The 17,374-nt window shown below is 42.7% G+C and overlaps 1 protein-coding gene across 6 annotated transcripts in view; it reads right to left on the bottom strand.

Annotated features, from left to right (window-relative positions):
* The window catches only part of GAREM1 (GRB2 associated regulator of MAPK1 subtype 1), a 105,683-nt gene that overhangs the window by 70,623 nt on the left and 17,686 nt on the right, over positions 1-17,374 (bottom strand). For all 6 annotated transcript variants that reach the window (XM_054193562.1, XM_054193566.1, XM_054193563.1 and 3 more), the window contains one exon: positions 9,946-10,086. In XM_054193562.1, coding sequence (XP_054049537.1) covers positions 9,946-10,086 — 141 coding nt within the window. The remainder of the gene's footprint in view (positions 1-9,945; positions 10,087-17,374) is intronic.

Below are 17,374 nucleotides of genomic sequence, written 5' to 3'. Positions count from 1 at the left end.
TTGGATCACAGGCTAAATTAAACATACAAATTACATTCTCCATATAAACAGTTATACGTGGCTTAAATAGCATGGTTTTATTTTCCTATTGGCACCAATTGGAACAGTAGTGCAGTCAAAGCTTAAGACATCCGTGATGTCAGTTGCTTTAATAGGCATCACTGACGTGACCGGCTCTCGTTCCCAGACGTGAAGCGTGCTGGTTTCCATGGGGAGGATGCTGACCGAAGAATTCCTACCGCACTTCCTATCGGTTGTTTTGAGCAGCAAACACCGGCTCCAAGGGAAAAAAACAAAACAAAACAAAAACAACTCAAAACCCAAAAAACCAACAAACAAAAACACAACAAAAAGTCTGTTTGGGCATCCAAAAATTCACAAGGTGACATCATCCTGTGTGACAGATTTCTCTGCAGCTCCCTCCCCAAACACACACGACCTATCAAACCCCCTGCTCTACATTCCTGCCAGCTGGGTTGTGTATTTACAGAAGGGAAAGACATTCATAATTTTTGCCTTGCTTGTTTGCCATGTGAGCTCAGTCGTAATAGTTCCCCCTCCAGCCCCGAGAAGCAAAAGGGACAGTCAGTCTAAAAGAGATTTCTTAGACTAATCATAGGAAGCTAATAGCAATTTCTTCCTTCTCAAATTCCCATGCAAATTTAGACCATGTAACAAGTCAGAACATTGGCAAAGGAAAAAGAGGGGACGAACTCGAGACAAACTGAAACCAAAGGCAGAAGAGACAGCCAAATGTTAAAAAAAAAAAAAAGAAAAAGTATGCAGTAAACCATACCCAAATCCCCTAAGCATTAAGGGCTGTACTTCTCTGGAAAAATCTTTATCTGTTACCAACACGTACTGCAATCCAAGAAAGACTATCATGGAATAGTCAAATTGGGGACTGCATCATTCTTTGTAAAGATTTCCTAGCAGTGACACGTGCTTGCTTTCTTCTGTACCTGCTACTCGGTTCATATGAAAAACTAAAGCCCAACTTCATGCACCAGAGCTAAGTAAGAGATTAACAAAAGACATCATTATCCATATGAACTATCAACTCAAAACATACCACTTTTCAGCTCCAACAGATTTTTATAAAAATTCTTCCTCAAGGTACAGAAGGGAAAGCATATATTTTTTTACTGATTAAACAGTGACCATGGCCTTTACAAACACTTTCTCTTTATTCTCTTCTCCCACCAAGGGTCAACTTTGAGGCCAGATGGGGTGGTGTTAAGTCCGTAAAATTCCAATATTCCTACTTTAGGAAAACAGGTGTGAAGTTCCAGACTTGCGGTTACAGACTATAGGCTAACAAACTCTCTTTGACCTTCTGACTACCCTTAAAGTTTTTTAACTGTATGGTTTTCTACATGCTTGAACATCTACTTAAGGGTAGGAAAGGGTGAAGCAGCTTCATGCTTAATTCATGGCATGTTGAGTGCCTAGAAACAGACAGCTCATCCCTACCCCAACCTCTCCGGCAGGAGCTTACCAACTGGGTAGGCTGTAGTGTTCATGCATCTCCTACCTTTTAAATACTTAAGTTACACCTCATGAAAGAGGAAAACAGCTTCTCCTTGGGGAACTCAGGAGCCACATTCCCAGTTTCCTTGTAGCTAGTACTTAGGGCAGCCTCAAGTGGTCGGAAACGTGGGATGGGACCAGAACCTCAAGTGCAGTCTAAATACACCTCGAATTCCCGGTGGGGGTCAGCCTTTTCCTCTCAGCTTCCTAGTGGTTAAGTTAGGCAGCTTTTAAGACCCTTCTCCCAAGCACTTAAGTCTTTCTATCGTCATGCAAACGAGCCCAGTGCTCCACTGTACCAGCCAAGAGCTAAGGCAAAGTAATTCAAGCAATGCCAAGCAAATCCTGTGTGATTTAGCCCATCTCCCAGCCTTCTGGGAGCCAGTTTCCTGACTGCTATTCTACCCTTCCCTCAACTGCAATCTTTCAAAACGTATTCCTCCCCAGTTAATTTCTTTTGTACAAGCCTCTAGAGTTTTTTTCCCCCCTAATTGATGCAACTCCAATCAGCTTCTTTGCTGCCCACAGAGATACGAAACAAGCAAACAACACAAACAACCCCCCACCACCACCTTACGGTGAATAAGTCCACAGCTGAATTTCAGCAAGTTGCAAGTTTGCCGACTTAAGAGTAACAGCCAAGAACTGTAAAAGTCTGAGAGGAACATGTGATACTTCAAACCATCAGCTGTAAAAGCTGCAAGTTTCCCCTCTTTCCTCCTACTCCCTTTCCCTTCTCACAAATAAAACACAGAAAGTTCAATGCTGAGGCAAATTCGGTTTTGTGTGTGTGTTGTTTTTTTTTTTTTTTTTTTTTTTTTTTAAATGAGGGTAAGATGATACTCATGCTTAAGTCCAAGTAGGGGAGAGCAAGACAGCTGTATGTAAAAGCATACGCCTCTTTCCACCTAGTGCCTCACTGAGACAGTATTGAAAAGTATCATTATCATAACAAGCTTTTGTTTCTTTTAAGGCACCAAGCAAACCTCATGAAACCAAACAAGTTTTATAGTACAAACTGGTGTCTACAAGCAACAAACTCTTATTCCAGCAAGAGGGAAAACGCAGGTATTTTCTTTCCATGAACTTCTGGGACATAATCGGACTCTTCCTCCCTTACTTGGAATAATACTACCCTGCGAACTAACCCTACTGTTCTCATTACATCAAAGAGCAGCAGCCTTTGAGAGCATCTGTTCAAGAGCTTGCTGCTTTGAGAGCTACATCAGTTTCAGACTTTTCAGCTGGGCCAGGCAGCTAAACTGGAAGGTGGATGGGAACTAAAACAGAGTTGAATGGGGTTTCAGCAGAAGGCTGAACACAAACTTTGATATATCCAGACGCCAACCTGAACGTCAAGCAAATTTATGAATTCTGTAGGTGGCTCCAGAAATCTCTCACAGACATGAGATCGTATACATACAAAGTGAGAAGCAGACTCATGATCCACTCCTTTTAATTTATGAGGAAGAGAACGTTAAGGAAACTAGACACTGCAAAAGAGTCTGTCTGACTCCAGAGAGATGAAGTTGAGAGTGAAAGATTCTCAGCAGTGCAACCTGATGAAGAATTGCACACCGCTGTTTCACTAGAAGTTAAATTTGAACCATCTCCCTACACTGAAAAGGTATTTCTGATCCATAGCTTGCATTCTGGGAAGCTGCCAGCACACAATACTAGAAAGCAAGTACCATATATGCTCAGAACAAATTCCTTGGGCTCAGGACACACGGCTCAATCAAAAATCAAATAAGCAAGCAAGCAAACAGAAAAAAAAATAATTGGAAGACATATGCATATATTCCTCAGTAGGTATAAAACAAAATGCAAGGTATAAGAGATTCTGCAGTACAGGTGGTCAGACAAAAGGGGAATATTTCATTAAACTTAGGTAAAAAGCTGCTACTTTGCCAGACTGGCTAACGGGGGGAAATAAAGGAACCAGAAGAACACATGCACCCACAGGTGCAAAAGAAATAAGCAGTTTTTTGGCAGCAATTTCAGTGGCTGCATTTTGATCCTGTGATTTGATACGGCACGGTAGATCAACAGAGAGGCATTTGCCAAAATTTAAACAGGCACAGAAAAGTGGAACAACAAACATATAGGACCATGGGGAAGTCTGACAGCAACTAAACTTGTTGAAGGTAACACTCTGGGGGTAGGTGGGGAAACAAAAAAAGATATTTGCTCATGTATGGAAGAACACCCATTATTTCAAGGTGACAGGTTTGAAAAATCCAGGAATATGAAGAGACAGTTTCCAGACTACAAAGCCATGATTGCTTAGAATAGAAAGAAGAGGTAACAATTAAACTAAAAACAAGTAGATAAATATATGTTAAGGCATAATCATTTCCCTGACAGAAAAGCATGGAATGATGCTATATGGGCAATTACAAGTGTTTCGTACATGACTGATCTCAGACTTACAGCTGAAGAGACATGCACTGCTCACAAAAACGAGTGCCCTCTGCGATATCCAGGCGCTACTCTACAATCAGACTTTTAAATGAATACCGAATAGACTTTCTTCTATTTGTTTATGGAGAGAAAAGTCAAGTATTCAGAGCTACAGAAGTTCTATTTCTCTTTTAGAGGCATGAAGACTAGATGCTGGTGGCAATGCTTTTATTAGCAGTACCTGTGAAGAAAAGCTTTCAAACCTCCAACTGCTTTTCAGATCATGCAACCTTGTTCAAGAAAAAAAAAAAACAACACAAAAAAATGATACTCAGGTACCAGGGGGTTAAGCATGTGGGTTGGTTTTTTTTCTTGGTTTTCTTCTCAGAACATACATTCATTAATCGTTTACCAGCCCTCAGACACACGGCAGCCTACCTCTCTCAGAAGCAATGCATTCGAGACCTGTTCTCTAGAAGTTACACTCAGTCGTACAGCACAAAAGCCCCAGGAGAACTACGTGATAGTTGGGTGCCAGGTTAAGTTCAAAGCAAAACACAAATTAAAACGCAAAACACGTTTCATATCAGGGAGTGGTGTACCTGTTGGCTGGAAAGGACTCACCTAAGTAAGTTCCCTACTCCAGAGCAGTGTCCCTCCCTGTCTTAGATCTCACCCACCTCTTTGAACTCAAAAATTACCCCGTCAGAGTTGTACTGCTCCACTCACACAGAACAGGCGTAGCTCTCTCTGGCACCACACACTGTTCCCAGGGAGGCAAAGCCCAGGACAAAGGGCTCTTTGTCCAATGCCGCCTTCCTTCCAATCTGCCGACCAGCAGATTGACGGAGTGAAGAGACTAAATTGAATGTAAGACAGGGAAGCACCCCTCTGTCCTCGAAGTAATCCAAGTTGGCAGCAGATACCATAAAGTCATCAAGCAAAGGACGTTTGGCAGTATAATGTTTGCTCTTTCTCTCTAGGGCCACAAAGAGAGCCATACAGCACACTTACAGAGACCTAACATCTAAGAGGGCTCAGTATCACCAAAGTAAAAATCCAAGCTCTTCCAGATCTTGGATGAAACAGGTTCAGGGTAGGCACTGAGCACGAGCAGCTGCGGTCACCATCTCAAGACAGCTAGGGGATGCCTAACTCACACCATACTTCAGCAGTCTCCTCCCTCAAGTGTCCGAGGTCTGACTATCCCAGAGTGGGCAGCAGCAGGCCTGGTGGGACTGTAAAATTGTGCCTTAGAGGCAGACACGCCTTTGGACATGAGAGAGAAACTCTGGCAGCTGCACATTGCAAAATCTCAGGGAGCTCTCCTGCTCCACTGCTGCAGAGGCAAGTTCACTCTTGAGAAGACCTGCAGAGAGCGTCTTCCTCCGTGTTAGCAGGACACAATGGGGAATAGGCCCATCAGGCACTGCTCCATGATTAACAAATCAAACCAGTAGAAACAGGTTTCAGTAGGACATTTGTTGTACACTGAACACCGTTCACATGTTCTAACGCTAGAGAAGGGACTTCTGACTCATTCCCACCCATTGCCCCACCTGGGGAAGGTTCACATGACATGGTTTTATATTTCCTCATTTAAAAGGCATTAAGAAAGCTATCAGCACACTTAGGTAAGCAACAGGACAGGGCACCAGCGATTACTCGGTATTGGCAACTGCACACCTTCACTATGTGGTGGGGAGGTGTGGGTTCACAGGAAGAGTATTTCCAACACCCCGGATGTGTTACAGTGAGGCACACCCTGCAATAGGGTGTTACTTTCTAACGTCTTAAAAAAAGTATTTTCTTCATCAGTTGCCTCCTATGAGCACACAGATGGCAGCACTGATGCAAGAAGTATTCCCTCCAAACCTTGGACAAAGCAGAGTAGAAGCTTAAACAAAAATAAGTGGCAGGAGTTTGTATTTTTTCTTTTTTTTTTTTCTTCCTTTTTTTTTTTAAACATCATCTCAAGGCAACATCTTTGCTCTCTAAAGAAAAAAAACTCTTAATGGGCAAAACAGGAGAGCAAACGAACCACCAGTTGCAACAACAGAGATAAGGCCCTAAAAACCACCACTGAGAGTCCTGTTATGATTTGATTAAATGTGGGAGTATTTGGGGCAAAATAACCTAGACGCTGCCAACCCACCCCAAAGCAATTTTTCGTTCATTACATACCCTCACTGATACTAGCACAGCCTTTGAAAGAAAAGACTACATTGCGTAGGTGAGGGTACGCATGCACACATGGGTCACTCCACAGCCCTCTGTGCTGCTTTTTTTATATGGGAAGTTTTAAGCAACCACATCCAGCTCCACAAAACTTTCACATCAGTCACCTCCACACATAAGGAACTGTAGCCACGTAGCAAAGGTGCTTACAACAGACTGAACTTGGGCTCTTTAGAGTCAGAGTAGAAGATTGGTGCAGCTTGCGTTGATGGATCCTCAAAAATGCTTTTGATAGTTTTGGCCTATATATACACCTGGAAGGTAACACAAGAAGAGTCAGACCACACCCGAGGGCCACAGCATTCAAACCCCCAGACGGCGGCTTCAATCGCTTTCAGTTATCACAGAATACGTTTGAGATGTGGTCATCAACACCCCTGGGACAAATCGTCCCATGCAGCTACCTCTGCACAGAGAAGCAAGAGCCGTACCTCTTGACAAGCAGCAGCACAGTGAAGGCTAATTCTGCAAGATACCAACATGCTCTGTACCTTCCAAATTCAGATCATAAAACACTGTTGCCTGGAGGCTACTAACAGAGACATTTATCAAGGTAAAGGTTACAGTGCTGCCTAAGCCAAAACTAGCGGTAATATTTGTCATCAGCTGGCAGGTACGAATGATACACACTCACTTTTAGAGCAAAAATTTAGTAGTAAGGATATCACAGTACCAGGAACACATAAAACTAGTTCAGACAGAAAGCTGGTAGGACCTTGCTCTAAGCATCAAGTGTGAATTACAGGTACCTGAGGAAAGCAAAGGACATGAAAGCAAGGTCCATCTGTTGTGATGGTTTACCTTGGAATCTTGCGAAGTCCACTCTCTCACAGCAAGACAGGGCACTATCAGGACAGTAATTTTAATCTGCTCTCTATTCTATATGCACGTAAAGACTTCTTTTGTTTTAGGAGCCAGAAACACATTAGCCATTTGGTTTTAGTTACATGAAAATTGAACTTGATGCTACATTAACTTTAAAGAGAAGCAGACTGGAAAGAGTATTCAACAGGGAATGGTTAGACTAACAGCTGTCATATATGACAGTTCTGACAGAAACAGCAAAAATTAGCTATGTCAGCCATCCCCAACAGAAACAACCAGGGTAGCAGTTTCCCAAGTAGGGAAAGGAGCATCCTGAGGTCTGCAGAACTCAGGTTCTGCTAACGAGATTTCACTTAAATGTAAAATACAACATTTTCCTTCTTTAATAAGGCTTTATTGTATTTAGGTTTAATAAGTGTATCAAGAGCCGATTTAGCAAGTAGCAAAATAAGATTTACTTTATACTTGTATTTATGTAGGTGAGTGATGACTTCGTGGTACTTAAGCCCATAATCTTAGGGGAATAACATCAGTTTCAACTTCCCTTCCTGCTCAGCTGTTGCAACCAAAATAGCGCTGCAATTCGCTACATTAAAATTGCGCTAGGGAGGAGAAAAAAAGAAAGAAGTTATTCCATGAAAGCAGAAACAAACCTGGAAAGTCATTTTAATGAACTCTTTTGTTCAATGTCTAAGGGTCATGCCGGTAGGCAGTATAGCAGTAATGTCAGCTGTGTGTTCATAATACATGTCCTACTTGACAGAAATTTAAAAGCATGCAAAAGGTCAGTCCTGTAATCCAAAATTTATACAGCAATACAGTTTACAAGCATTTGCCTATGAGGACATAAAACTCCTCCTCGGAAAACAAAACATGATGTCTGAGCCCCTGAGTTCTAGTTGTGTTTTCCGCAAAGATGGAAGTTTCTCGCAGGCCGATGCCCCAGCTATCTCCAGAGCCGGCAGTATTGCTGTGTCAGGCCAGTACCCAGCCCAAAAAAGTCTTCTTAGGCAACTACGTTAAACTTCATTTCTTCAAGTGCAGGGTTTGGATCCCAAAAGCAGTGATGCCATGAGGCATGGCATAATGCAGCGCTGAAAGCACACGCAGGGTTAGCTTATAGGTTTCTGAATGGTAATCCACAGCTGCATACGCTTATCTTTCGGGTATGGAAGACGTTTCTATATCCATTTAGATGCACCAGATCGCAGTGCTTTGCCAACTAAACCTTCACACGCTTGGACACATTTCTTATAGGCAAGTCCATCAGACGTGCTCTGGTACTGCAAGCGAGCACTGATCACTTTTGTGAAGTTCCTTTGGCAGCATTGCAGCCCATCACACATTCAGTAAGTGCCCTCGCTACACGTCAGTTTCTGAACTTTCCCGTATTTTCATCTCATTAATGAGGGGTTTGTGGCAGGGAACTTTCTGGAGATTGTTTGACAGCAAAACATATTCTGCCAACTAAACACACACTCTTTTCCTGCATTAACACAAGCTGGGAAGAAAAACACATGGATGCTTTTGCAATACCTTAGGGTACAGGTTTCGATTTTGCTGGTATCTATATAAATATATGCTATGGATGAATGGAAGTATGAAGAGTCAGGAAACCCTGCTTAGCAGATCTTTGTCAATTTCTTTAAAAATTAAGACTCAAGCTTTCGTAAAACCCTTAAAATCCAATCTTCTTTCATGCCAATAGCCAGTTTATTTTCTGTTCTCCTGCTTCCAGGAATCACAGTGAGGATTCTAAAACGCACCATTCAGTTTGAAGGAAGTGAAGTGTTTATCTGGCCACGGCACTGAAGCTTAAGCAGCCAGGAGGTGAAATAAATAAATAAATCGATGTTACTAAGCACAGGCACTAGAAGTTGTTTATACTAAGAAAGTTTGAATTCAGAGTTTTAAAGCCACGTATATTACGGCACTATATGCCATCACACCAAAGCTTTTAAACACGTCTTAAAAACATTAACCTTCCAGAAGTGAACTCCAAGGAGAAACAGTACATAAGGAGGTAACTGGTGTTAAGTTCGTCACTGAAATAGGCTGCATCGCTGCAGTCGCAGCACTGGTGTGACTGAAACAAAACATTTCAGTCAGCTCTTGTACAACTCAGCACAGCCTCATCACACCAACATTTTAAAGGAGACCGTAAGAGATTTGAGCAGATTACTCAATTGACAGCTGTCTATACAGAAGACCAAGTAAAACACTCATCCCACATCTCTGCTTCGTAGCCATGGATCTTTCAGGTCACACTTTCCAGCTTTTTAAATTTTGGTATTTACTGCAGTAAGATAAGCACTTCCCACTCATACAGTGTTGCCCTACTCCGCTTGTAAATAAGGACATTAAGCAGTGGGAAACAGTATTAAAAATCATTTCTGAGGAAATTAAAAATAATTTGAAATCATAAAATAAATATGGATTAGTTGCACCATATTACTTGGAAGAACATTATTACCGCATCGTCCAAAAAGGCAGAGTGACAAGGAGCTACCAAGGAGCATTAGTGTAAAACTGCAGTATTATTACAAAGGGTCTCTGGCTTTTAACATGGAAATAATAAAAAAAGTCCCCTCCAGCTTGAGTATGCAATGAAGTGTAAAACCCACTCCATCTTTGACCCAGCATTTCAAGGCATTTTCAAACTTTCACACTTTTGTCACCATGTTCACAGATGAGAAGCCATTCATTGTACTCAAATTGAAAACAGATCTTCTATGTAGCTACCTGTTCCGTCAACCTGCTGCCCAATGAAATACATCTATTTAGTATCCCTGGGGGTAAAATAGTATCTCTTGCACCCTGTAACGTTATTAAAAAGTTAAGTCACAGGCACCGGCATCAGAGGTGCCATCTCTCTGCCAAAGTGATCAGCTTAAGTGGTAGGCAATTCATACTCTTTCAATTTGCATTTCAGTTCAACAATAGCTTTACCTGCATAATGTACGGGGATTTCTATCTTTGGCCCTATGACGTAGTGACCCTCCTCCAGACTGTGAGCTGTAATTGTCGTCCACTGCCGACATGAATGAATCAGAAGATAATCGCTCTCTCGAAGGCCTTCTACAGTTTCTCCTGCAAAACAGATGTAATTTATTAAAAAAAACCAAAAAATCACACATGAAGAATTATGAAAACTTCACAACAAGCATTTTATACATATTGCTATTTATTTTTTCAGACATTATTATATTTAAAAATCCAATTAACTAAATTTCAATTCTACATGGTATTCATTTTTGCAACATAAGCACTTTATCTTACAGTAAACCAACATAAAGCAAAACAACTCAGTGTATGAATATAATACCACAGAGGTGTAATGCAGATTACTCAGCAGTGGCTCTGGGGCTCCTTTTTCAGCTTTCTGCATAAACAGACTTTTCGTATCGCTGTTTATGTCCGCCTATCTCACTTGATATGAATTCTTGAGAGCTCTTTTAATTTTTAAATAAAGGAAAAAAAAAAAGTACCTTTTCATATTTTGAAAGATAAGCATCACACTACCCTACAGGTACCCGAAGCCAAATCTTGTTCATCGCTATGAAGTAACTGGGTATCACACTTGCAGATTTCAGCTTTGTCACTCTATCCCTTTGCAAGTTACTGCTTTACATACCTGTGAAGGTATAGGAAGGGACCTCTGGAGATCATCCAGTCCAACCCCCCTGCCAGAGCAGGGTCACCTAGAGCAGGTTGCACAGGAACGTGTCCAGGCGGGTTTTGAATGTCTCCAGAGTTGGAGACTCCACCACCTCTCTGGGCAGCTTGTGCCAGTGCTCTGCCACCCTCAAAGTAAAGAGGTTCCTCCTCATGTTTAGGTGTCCCAATACCCAGCTCATCTTTGCAGTGCCCTTTGTTGTACTGTGCTGTCTGCCCAACCCATCCCAAAACACAGCCAGCGATCCAGCTCTCCTTTCTTCCCCTGTCCCTACCAAGTCCTCTGCATTTCCACCATGTACCCTCCCCTGCTCCACCAGCTGCAGTGCCCGATCAGGACTAGAGTGCTTTGCTTGGCTTTCTGGCAATTGCAAGAGCCACATTGTATAGACTACTCAAAGTGCTGGCTATACATCTCAAGCATGATATATGAACAAAATTTCATAGAGCAGGGCGTATCACGGCAGACCGCTCTTACATACCTGCAGTCCTACTCAGTACACTTCTGCATTAAACACACAGAAAACAGCCTTTCTCAAGGTGTCTTTAATGCAGCCACATGAACTTCCAGGAACACTTAGCAGACACTAAACATGGGCCAAGAATAACGAAGCTTTAAATTCCATTTTCCTTCTCTCCCACCAGCTCTCTGCAGTTACAGCCAAAAATAAAGCAAGTAGTTTAGCCCTGGAATCAAGTTTGGACAAAACCCATCCCCTTCAGCTACTACAACAAACTGCACTTTCCCTTCACTGTCCTCTAATATCCTTAAAAGTCAGTGGAAGAATGAGACTTTCCTCAGCCTGGGGCAGCAGACATTTCCACTGTTCAGTCTCTGCAGAGGAGAGATACTTCCCATTGAGCATTTATTTTTTTGCCCACACCAGGCAATCTTTTCCAGCATAGGCAGTGGCTACTACACACCCCATTCCTGCCTGATTTCATGCTCCCATTCTATCAGAAAGCGCCCTCCTACACGATTCAAAACGCGGCAACTGGTGTGTGTGAGAATTCTTAGATTTAAAATCAGAAGAGACCGTTACGGCCACCTGCTCTGACACTCTCTGGCCACAGGATTCTGCTCGTTTCCTCCAGAAGCTTGGGTTTGGCTAAAGAAGGGAGGGACCCCTCCCAACCTGCCTGCAGAGTCCAAGAGGTAGACTTCCCTGGGTCTGCTGTCCCACAGCCTGTTAAACCTTAAAAAAAGTTCCTGTTTTGCTCATTCGGGGCTTTAGCTTATAACTGTGGATAAACTGCTGTTATGGGGATGTACACGGAGAAAAAAACCCAAAAACAACCCAACACCAAAACGTATACAGAGCTCCTTAGTACTGGTTATTCTTGCTCCTATGCAGGTATCATTTCCAGGTTTCCTTCTTTTTCACAGCACAGAAAGTAGCTTCCAGGTAAGCAGGATGTTTCAAGAAGTGATTCCAAGCGCTCCTTGGAGCATAGTCCTTGGCAGCCCAGCCAGGCAGACAGACTGCTTGACACCAGCTCCTGTCCCCTGGAAAGCACCACCCCCACCACCCACAGCGTGCTGGGAGAAGGGACTTCAGAAAGCCTAGGGGAGAGAGGCAAAACTGCCATGCAGCACCGGAGAACTCTTCAGTCCCTACCATATCTTGAAGGAAATTCAGATGCATTTGATAGAGGGGTCATGCACCCACTAAATGTTACCAAGTCATCTGACCTTGAGCGTCTCCTGCTTTCTACTCAGAGAGCGACTCCTAATACGTATAAAAAAATATCTTCAGCTTGTGTCAACAGAGCGTTACAATTTTGGGAAAAAACACCATAATAATAATATATGGTGTTATTTGAAACTCATGTTTCAGTTCAGAGAGTTACACTCATGCTTTCTGTAATCCATGGCAACAAGTAATTATTCCATCCCACAACAAAATAAAACCAATGACACCTAAGGGAAGAACTAGTATTCTACTAGTTTCACTGACAGTAGTAAACAAATGTTGAAGAAAATACAAGGCATCTCTGGTAGGCTTTTTCTCTGCCTTATGGCTTGTAACTATAATTTCAGAATGTTACCTAAAGGAAGGCTGGATTCTACATCCAGGATTGCAAGGAAATAATTACAATATGGGTCATCCTTGAAGACTCTCACAAAGATATTCTCAGGAAAATAACGACACCCATGATGAAAAGGTGCTTCCAGTCATGGCTCACATGCCATGATCTGTTTAAATGGTTACTCCACTAAAACTGGGTGGGACAGGTGAGTGTGAAAAGAGATTACTAAGGCAGGCCCAAAAGTGACTACGTCTGAAGCTGGAAGTAGCTGTATTTTTTAAACAGAACCCTGGAAACCATTCTTGTTACATTAATTATTTGCTCCAACCAATCACATTGGAAACAAATGTCGTGCTTTGCCACAGGAGTTCGAGCCCAGGAGAGGAGGTAGAGCGGATCCAAAGAGGAGGTCACAGTTCCCCGGCTCCCTCACAACAGGCAGGTCTATCCACACCAAATCCTGACCTTTCCCAACCATGGTAAAACCAAATTCCTGAGGCTGCTTTGTAGGAAGAGTCTCCTTGTCACCAAAGGGATTAATTGACTTGCAAAACCACCTGGCTGACGATGGCCTCCGTGCCATGGGGGGAAAAATACAAGGAAGGGTCAAACGTGACTGAGGACAAGAAGACATGGCCATATGTACTCTCTTCCTTCTTCCATTCTTTTCTAGTCTGTCTCCTCCCATAACACTCACTCACTGACTCCCGGGATGGAGGACCTTTCAGGCAGGAGACACCTCTGACCCTAGCTACACGGCTCAACTCCTGGCCCAAGCACCGACCAGACTTAGCCCTTTATGCTTTTCTCAGCCAACTGTACCTTGCAAAACAGCCACACATACCCAATCTCATTTTTACCGCCCCCCCTCAGTAACAGAAGTTATGCAAGCCTTTCATTAATCACATTTTAACTATGTGGGAGAGAACTCGGCAGTCCTCACATCCACCAGCTACGCAACTCGGTTCTCACCTATTCAACATACTCCCACACTGCTGCTTACACAAAAATCAGACTCCATGAGAAAACAGAGAACACAGGCCACTCATCTTTAGTAACAGTTCTGTCTCTTATGATCAAATATGGATTAGCTCTATCTTCTCGCCCTCTCCTCCCCGCCCCACCTGCCTGCAACATAATTAAACCACTACAAAGAATCTACAGGCAAATACTTGAGTTGTTTTTTTCCCCCAAACAAAAAACATAGAAGCAATGGATTATCACATGCAATTCCCTACCCCTCCCCAAGTTACCAACCTCTTTCCAAAATATGAGTCAAGTTTATTCATAATAAAGCCCAAGACTAAGAAACCCATGATTCGCTTACAGTGCCTAAACCCTAAATAAAGAGTTAACGCCCATCCTTGCCTCACAATAAAAGCCTCACACCTCCAAATCGAAAAGTTAGCTGTTATGTTCATACACAAGCTGTCCTCCTATAAGCGCTCTGACCACAACCAGTACTTGGGCTGCTTCATCGTGAATCACCGAAGCAGCCCTGCAACAGCTATTCATGTGTTCATGGCAAATAAGATGTATTACCATTTTTAATTACACATTCCATTTCCATACAATTCCTAAAAACTACAAATATTGCAAAGCCCACCCCTATTGAAAGCCAATTGCAGAGGGAGCTCTGACCCTGAAAGGAAAATTGTTCACATGTTGATATAGTCAAAAAAACAGGTAATTGCTTAATCAAGATTCCCATGCTTATTAAATACCACCTACATTAAATGCCAATACTTCTTTAATAATTCTTTCCAGTTCCAAAACTGGATCATCCACATTTGGCAAATCTTGGCTCTGTCATTGTAAACACTCCAATCTCCAATTAACAGTTAACAACTGTAGCAAGACTGGGAGCAGAATACCTTGATCTACAAGTTCGGAGATGAATTTCTGTTCTCACTTGCAGTTTTCAAAAACCAGGTGAGAAAACGGAGGTTGGCTACACGCAGGGACCAAGTTTATATACGGCAATGCCGCAGCACAGAAAGGAAGCCCATTTCTTTTGAAGCAAGCAGTGACCTCCCTGCAGGTTGTTACCACCACTTACTTTCTAAAGGCGCGCACTTTTATTTAGTTTAGCATTTCACAATTTGCAAATGTCCGGGGTAAAGCCTCAGGAGTAGAACTGAAGACCACTCCAGTTTTGAAGGGTCTGAGTGCTCCCACCTCCTCTTTGCTTCCTTCCAGATCAGCGATTACAGCTTGGCCCATTACAGTCCGTAAAAGAAAATTCACGCAGGTTCTACGTATTTTGGTTAGCCAAAGACAGCAATGACTTTTCAACACCAGCCACTAAAGAAAAATCATGAAACAAATGGAAACAAAAAACAAAACAAAACCACCAACTTTTAAGGTTCTCCTCCTAGTATAGAGAAACTAACATTCAAGTCACTGCAAAATGTGCAGGCCAACGTGACTCATTCACTCACAGAAACTACACTGCTAAAAATAAGCAGCGATCTACAGGAATATAAACACTTTATAATGCCACACACTTTGTCATCTTGGCTAGGAGTTTGCATCACTGCCTTAAAGCATAAGCTTTGCATCTGGAGACATTAAAATAGTAGGTAACAAGCAATTCAGAGAAAGAGAAGAAGTCGCATGCAAGGTTCCAGCAATGTAACAGATACCATTTACACACGCCAGATGAACTAGATACCATCTCCTCCTGCCAGGAAGATGGTTACGGAGACATTCCTCTCATCTCATTCATCACTGAAGACTGTAAAGTGAGCTTAACACTGCCCCTTGCACATCAGTTCAAGCATGCAGAATTTGCTCTTCCTGGAACAAAAAGGCTTACAGAAAAGAGCTAGGAGCTCACGAGAAACTTAAGATGGATTTTGTGAAATAGCTGGTGAAGAAGATGCCTGCAAAACTCCAGGGAAAACTCATCAAGGCTTTGGGCCATGTGGTTTCATTAAGCCTGAACACCATCTGCATGCAGGTAACAGCTGCTGTACAAGCAAGTGCATCACCCAGCCTGCCTTGGTCAGTTAAGTAGGCGGTGAGTTTAATTATTCCACCTGATGTTCCACAATCACATAACATATCATTACATAGGAAAACCTCAGCAACATTAAATAAAAAAAAAATCATTTCAGTGGGTGCTCAGCCAGGTACTACAAAACACACAAATTAATATCTTCAACTTTATCCCCACTTGAGCTTGCACTAACACTTGCTGGGAATAAAGGGTTAATTTGTGGAACAGCAACATACTGTCAGCATGTGGCTAGTATTACAAGGGAAGACTAGCAACCAAAGTTTATTTTGCAACAACTGGAAGCTAAGAGAAAGCAGAATGATTACAAGCCAGGAAGAAGAAAGAAGTGAGGTTCTCTCTTATTTATGGCGCTATCATCGCACTGAGGAGCCTTACTTACACGGTGTCTGCTTCACTGGACGTGCAGCTCCACTGGACTTTCCCTGGCCGAGGGCCGAACAAGCCATGCATTAAGATACACCTTAACATTATCCTACCGCATCATGAAAAACAAAGTACAGCCCCAGCCAGTATGAAATGAAGTTATAATTTATTGTTAAAAAAAAAAAAAGACAAAAAAAAAAAAGAAGACAGTATTATGGACTTCATGGCTCTGAGCAAAGAGATGTTTCGGGTCAGAGGGAGGTCACACTGCTAGCACAAATACAAATGCCAGCACTGCTGTTCCACTCCAAAAGAAGGACTCTACAACACCGTACACTAGTCAACTAATAAAAGCTGCCTTGTTTTTGGAAAGGCCAACTTGTGTTTCTGCAAACATTTGCTAGTCACATAGCTCCCTCACAGGTAACAGCTTAAGACGAATTTGATTTCTTTTTATCGTATTGGAAGATTCACAGCAGGTAAAAGCCGAAGCCAAGGCCTCCTCTCGGCACAAAAAGCTCAGGGGTCCCCCCCATCTAAAAGCAGGGAGCCCAGGGCCTCGCGCTGGTGAGATGGCCCACCTGAAGAGACCACACACAGGTCAGAAACACCCAGCTGTGCACAGCGAGCGCCTACGAACTGTGGGCACTGCCCACGCTAACTTCAGCCTCCTTGGCAATGAGGGTCTGCGAGAGCATCACAGGCACCTGCAGCCTTCCCAAGGTAGGCTTTGGGGTCTCACCAGGTGTTAAAACCAGGCTGGGCACCACAGCACCCTTTTGCCTTTAGAAAAAAAAAAACTGTAAATTTTAAAATCAATCATAACTTGGAGCTATTCTCATCTGGGAATCTGTGTTTCCTTTCACTGGTGGGCTCATCCTTTACACAGTCTTCAAACAGCTCCTGACACTTTGGTTCTGGTTCAGCCAGTTGGTTGTTTGGGCTTCTGATCTCTTGAAATACAAGACAACAAAAACCTAGGCGTAACCGCCCACAAGAAACAGCAGACAGCACCTCCTTGTTCCATACAAAACAAGTAAGCCAAAAAAGATCAAGGCATACATCAGGCTGCATCACAAAGATTCTTCCCTGTTAATTTCAATTTGGTCTCATTTGATGCAGGGACACACGGAAGCATCACTAACACTCATGAAGCACTGCACTGAGTATGTTGCTCTTATGTTAGTAAGAGTTCTTTGAAAAACATACACAAAAGAGCCAAACAGTCCGCATGGTGATTAGGCTACTGGAAGAGAACTCCAAGTAGTCAATTTCCCACTATCTCTG

This window comes from Rissa tridactyla, chromosome 2 (assembly GCF_028500815.1).
Source record: "Rissa tridactyla isolate bRisTri1 chromosome 2, bRisTri1.patW.cur.20221130, whole genome shotgun sequence".
In the NCBI taxonomy this organism is placed as follows: Eukaryota; Metazoa; Chordata; class Aves; order Charadriiformes; family Laridae; genus Rissa; species Rissa tridactyla.
The sequence above is the reverse complement of the archived record's forward strand: the minus strand, read 5'-3'. Positions and strand labels throughout refer to the sequence as shown.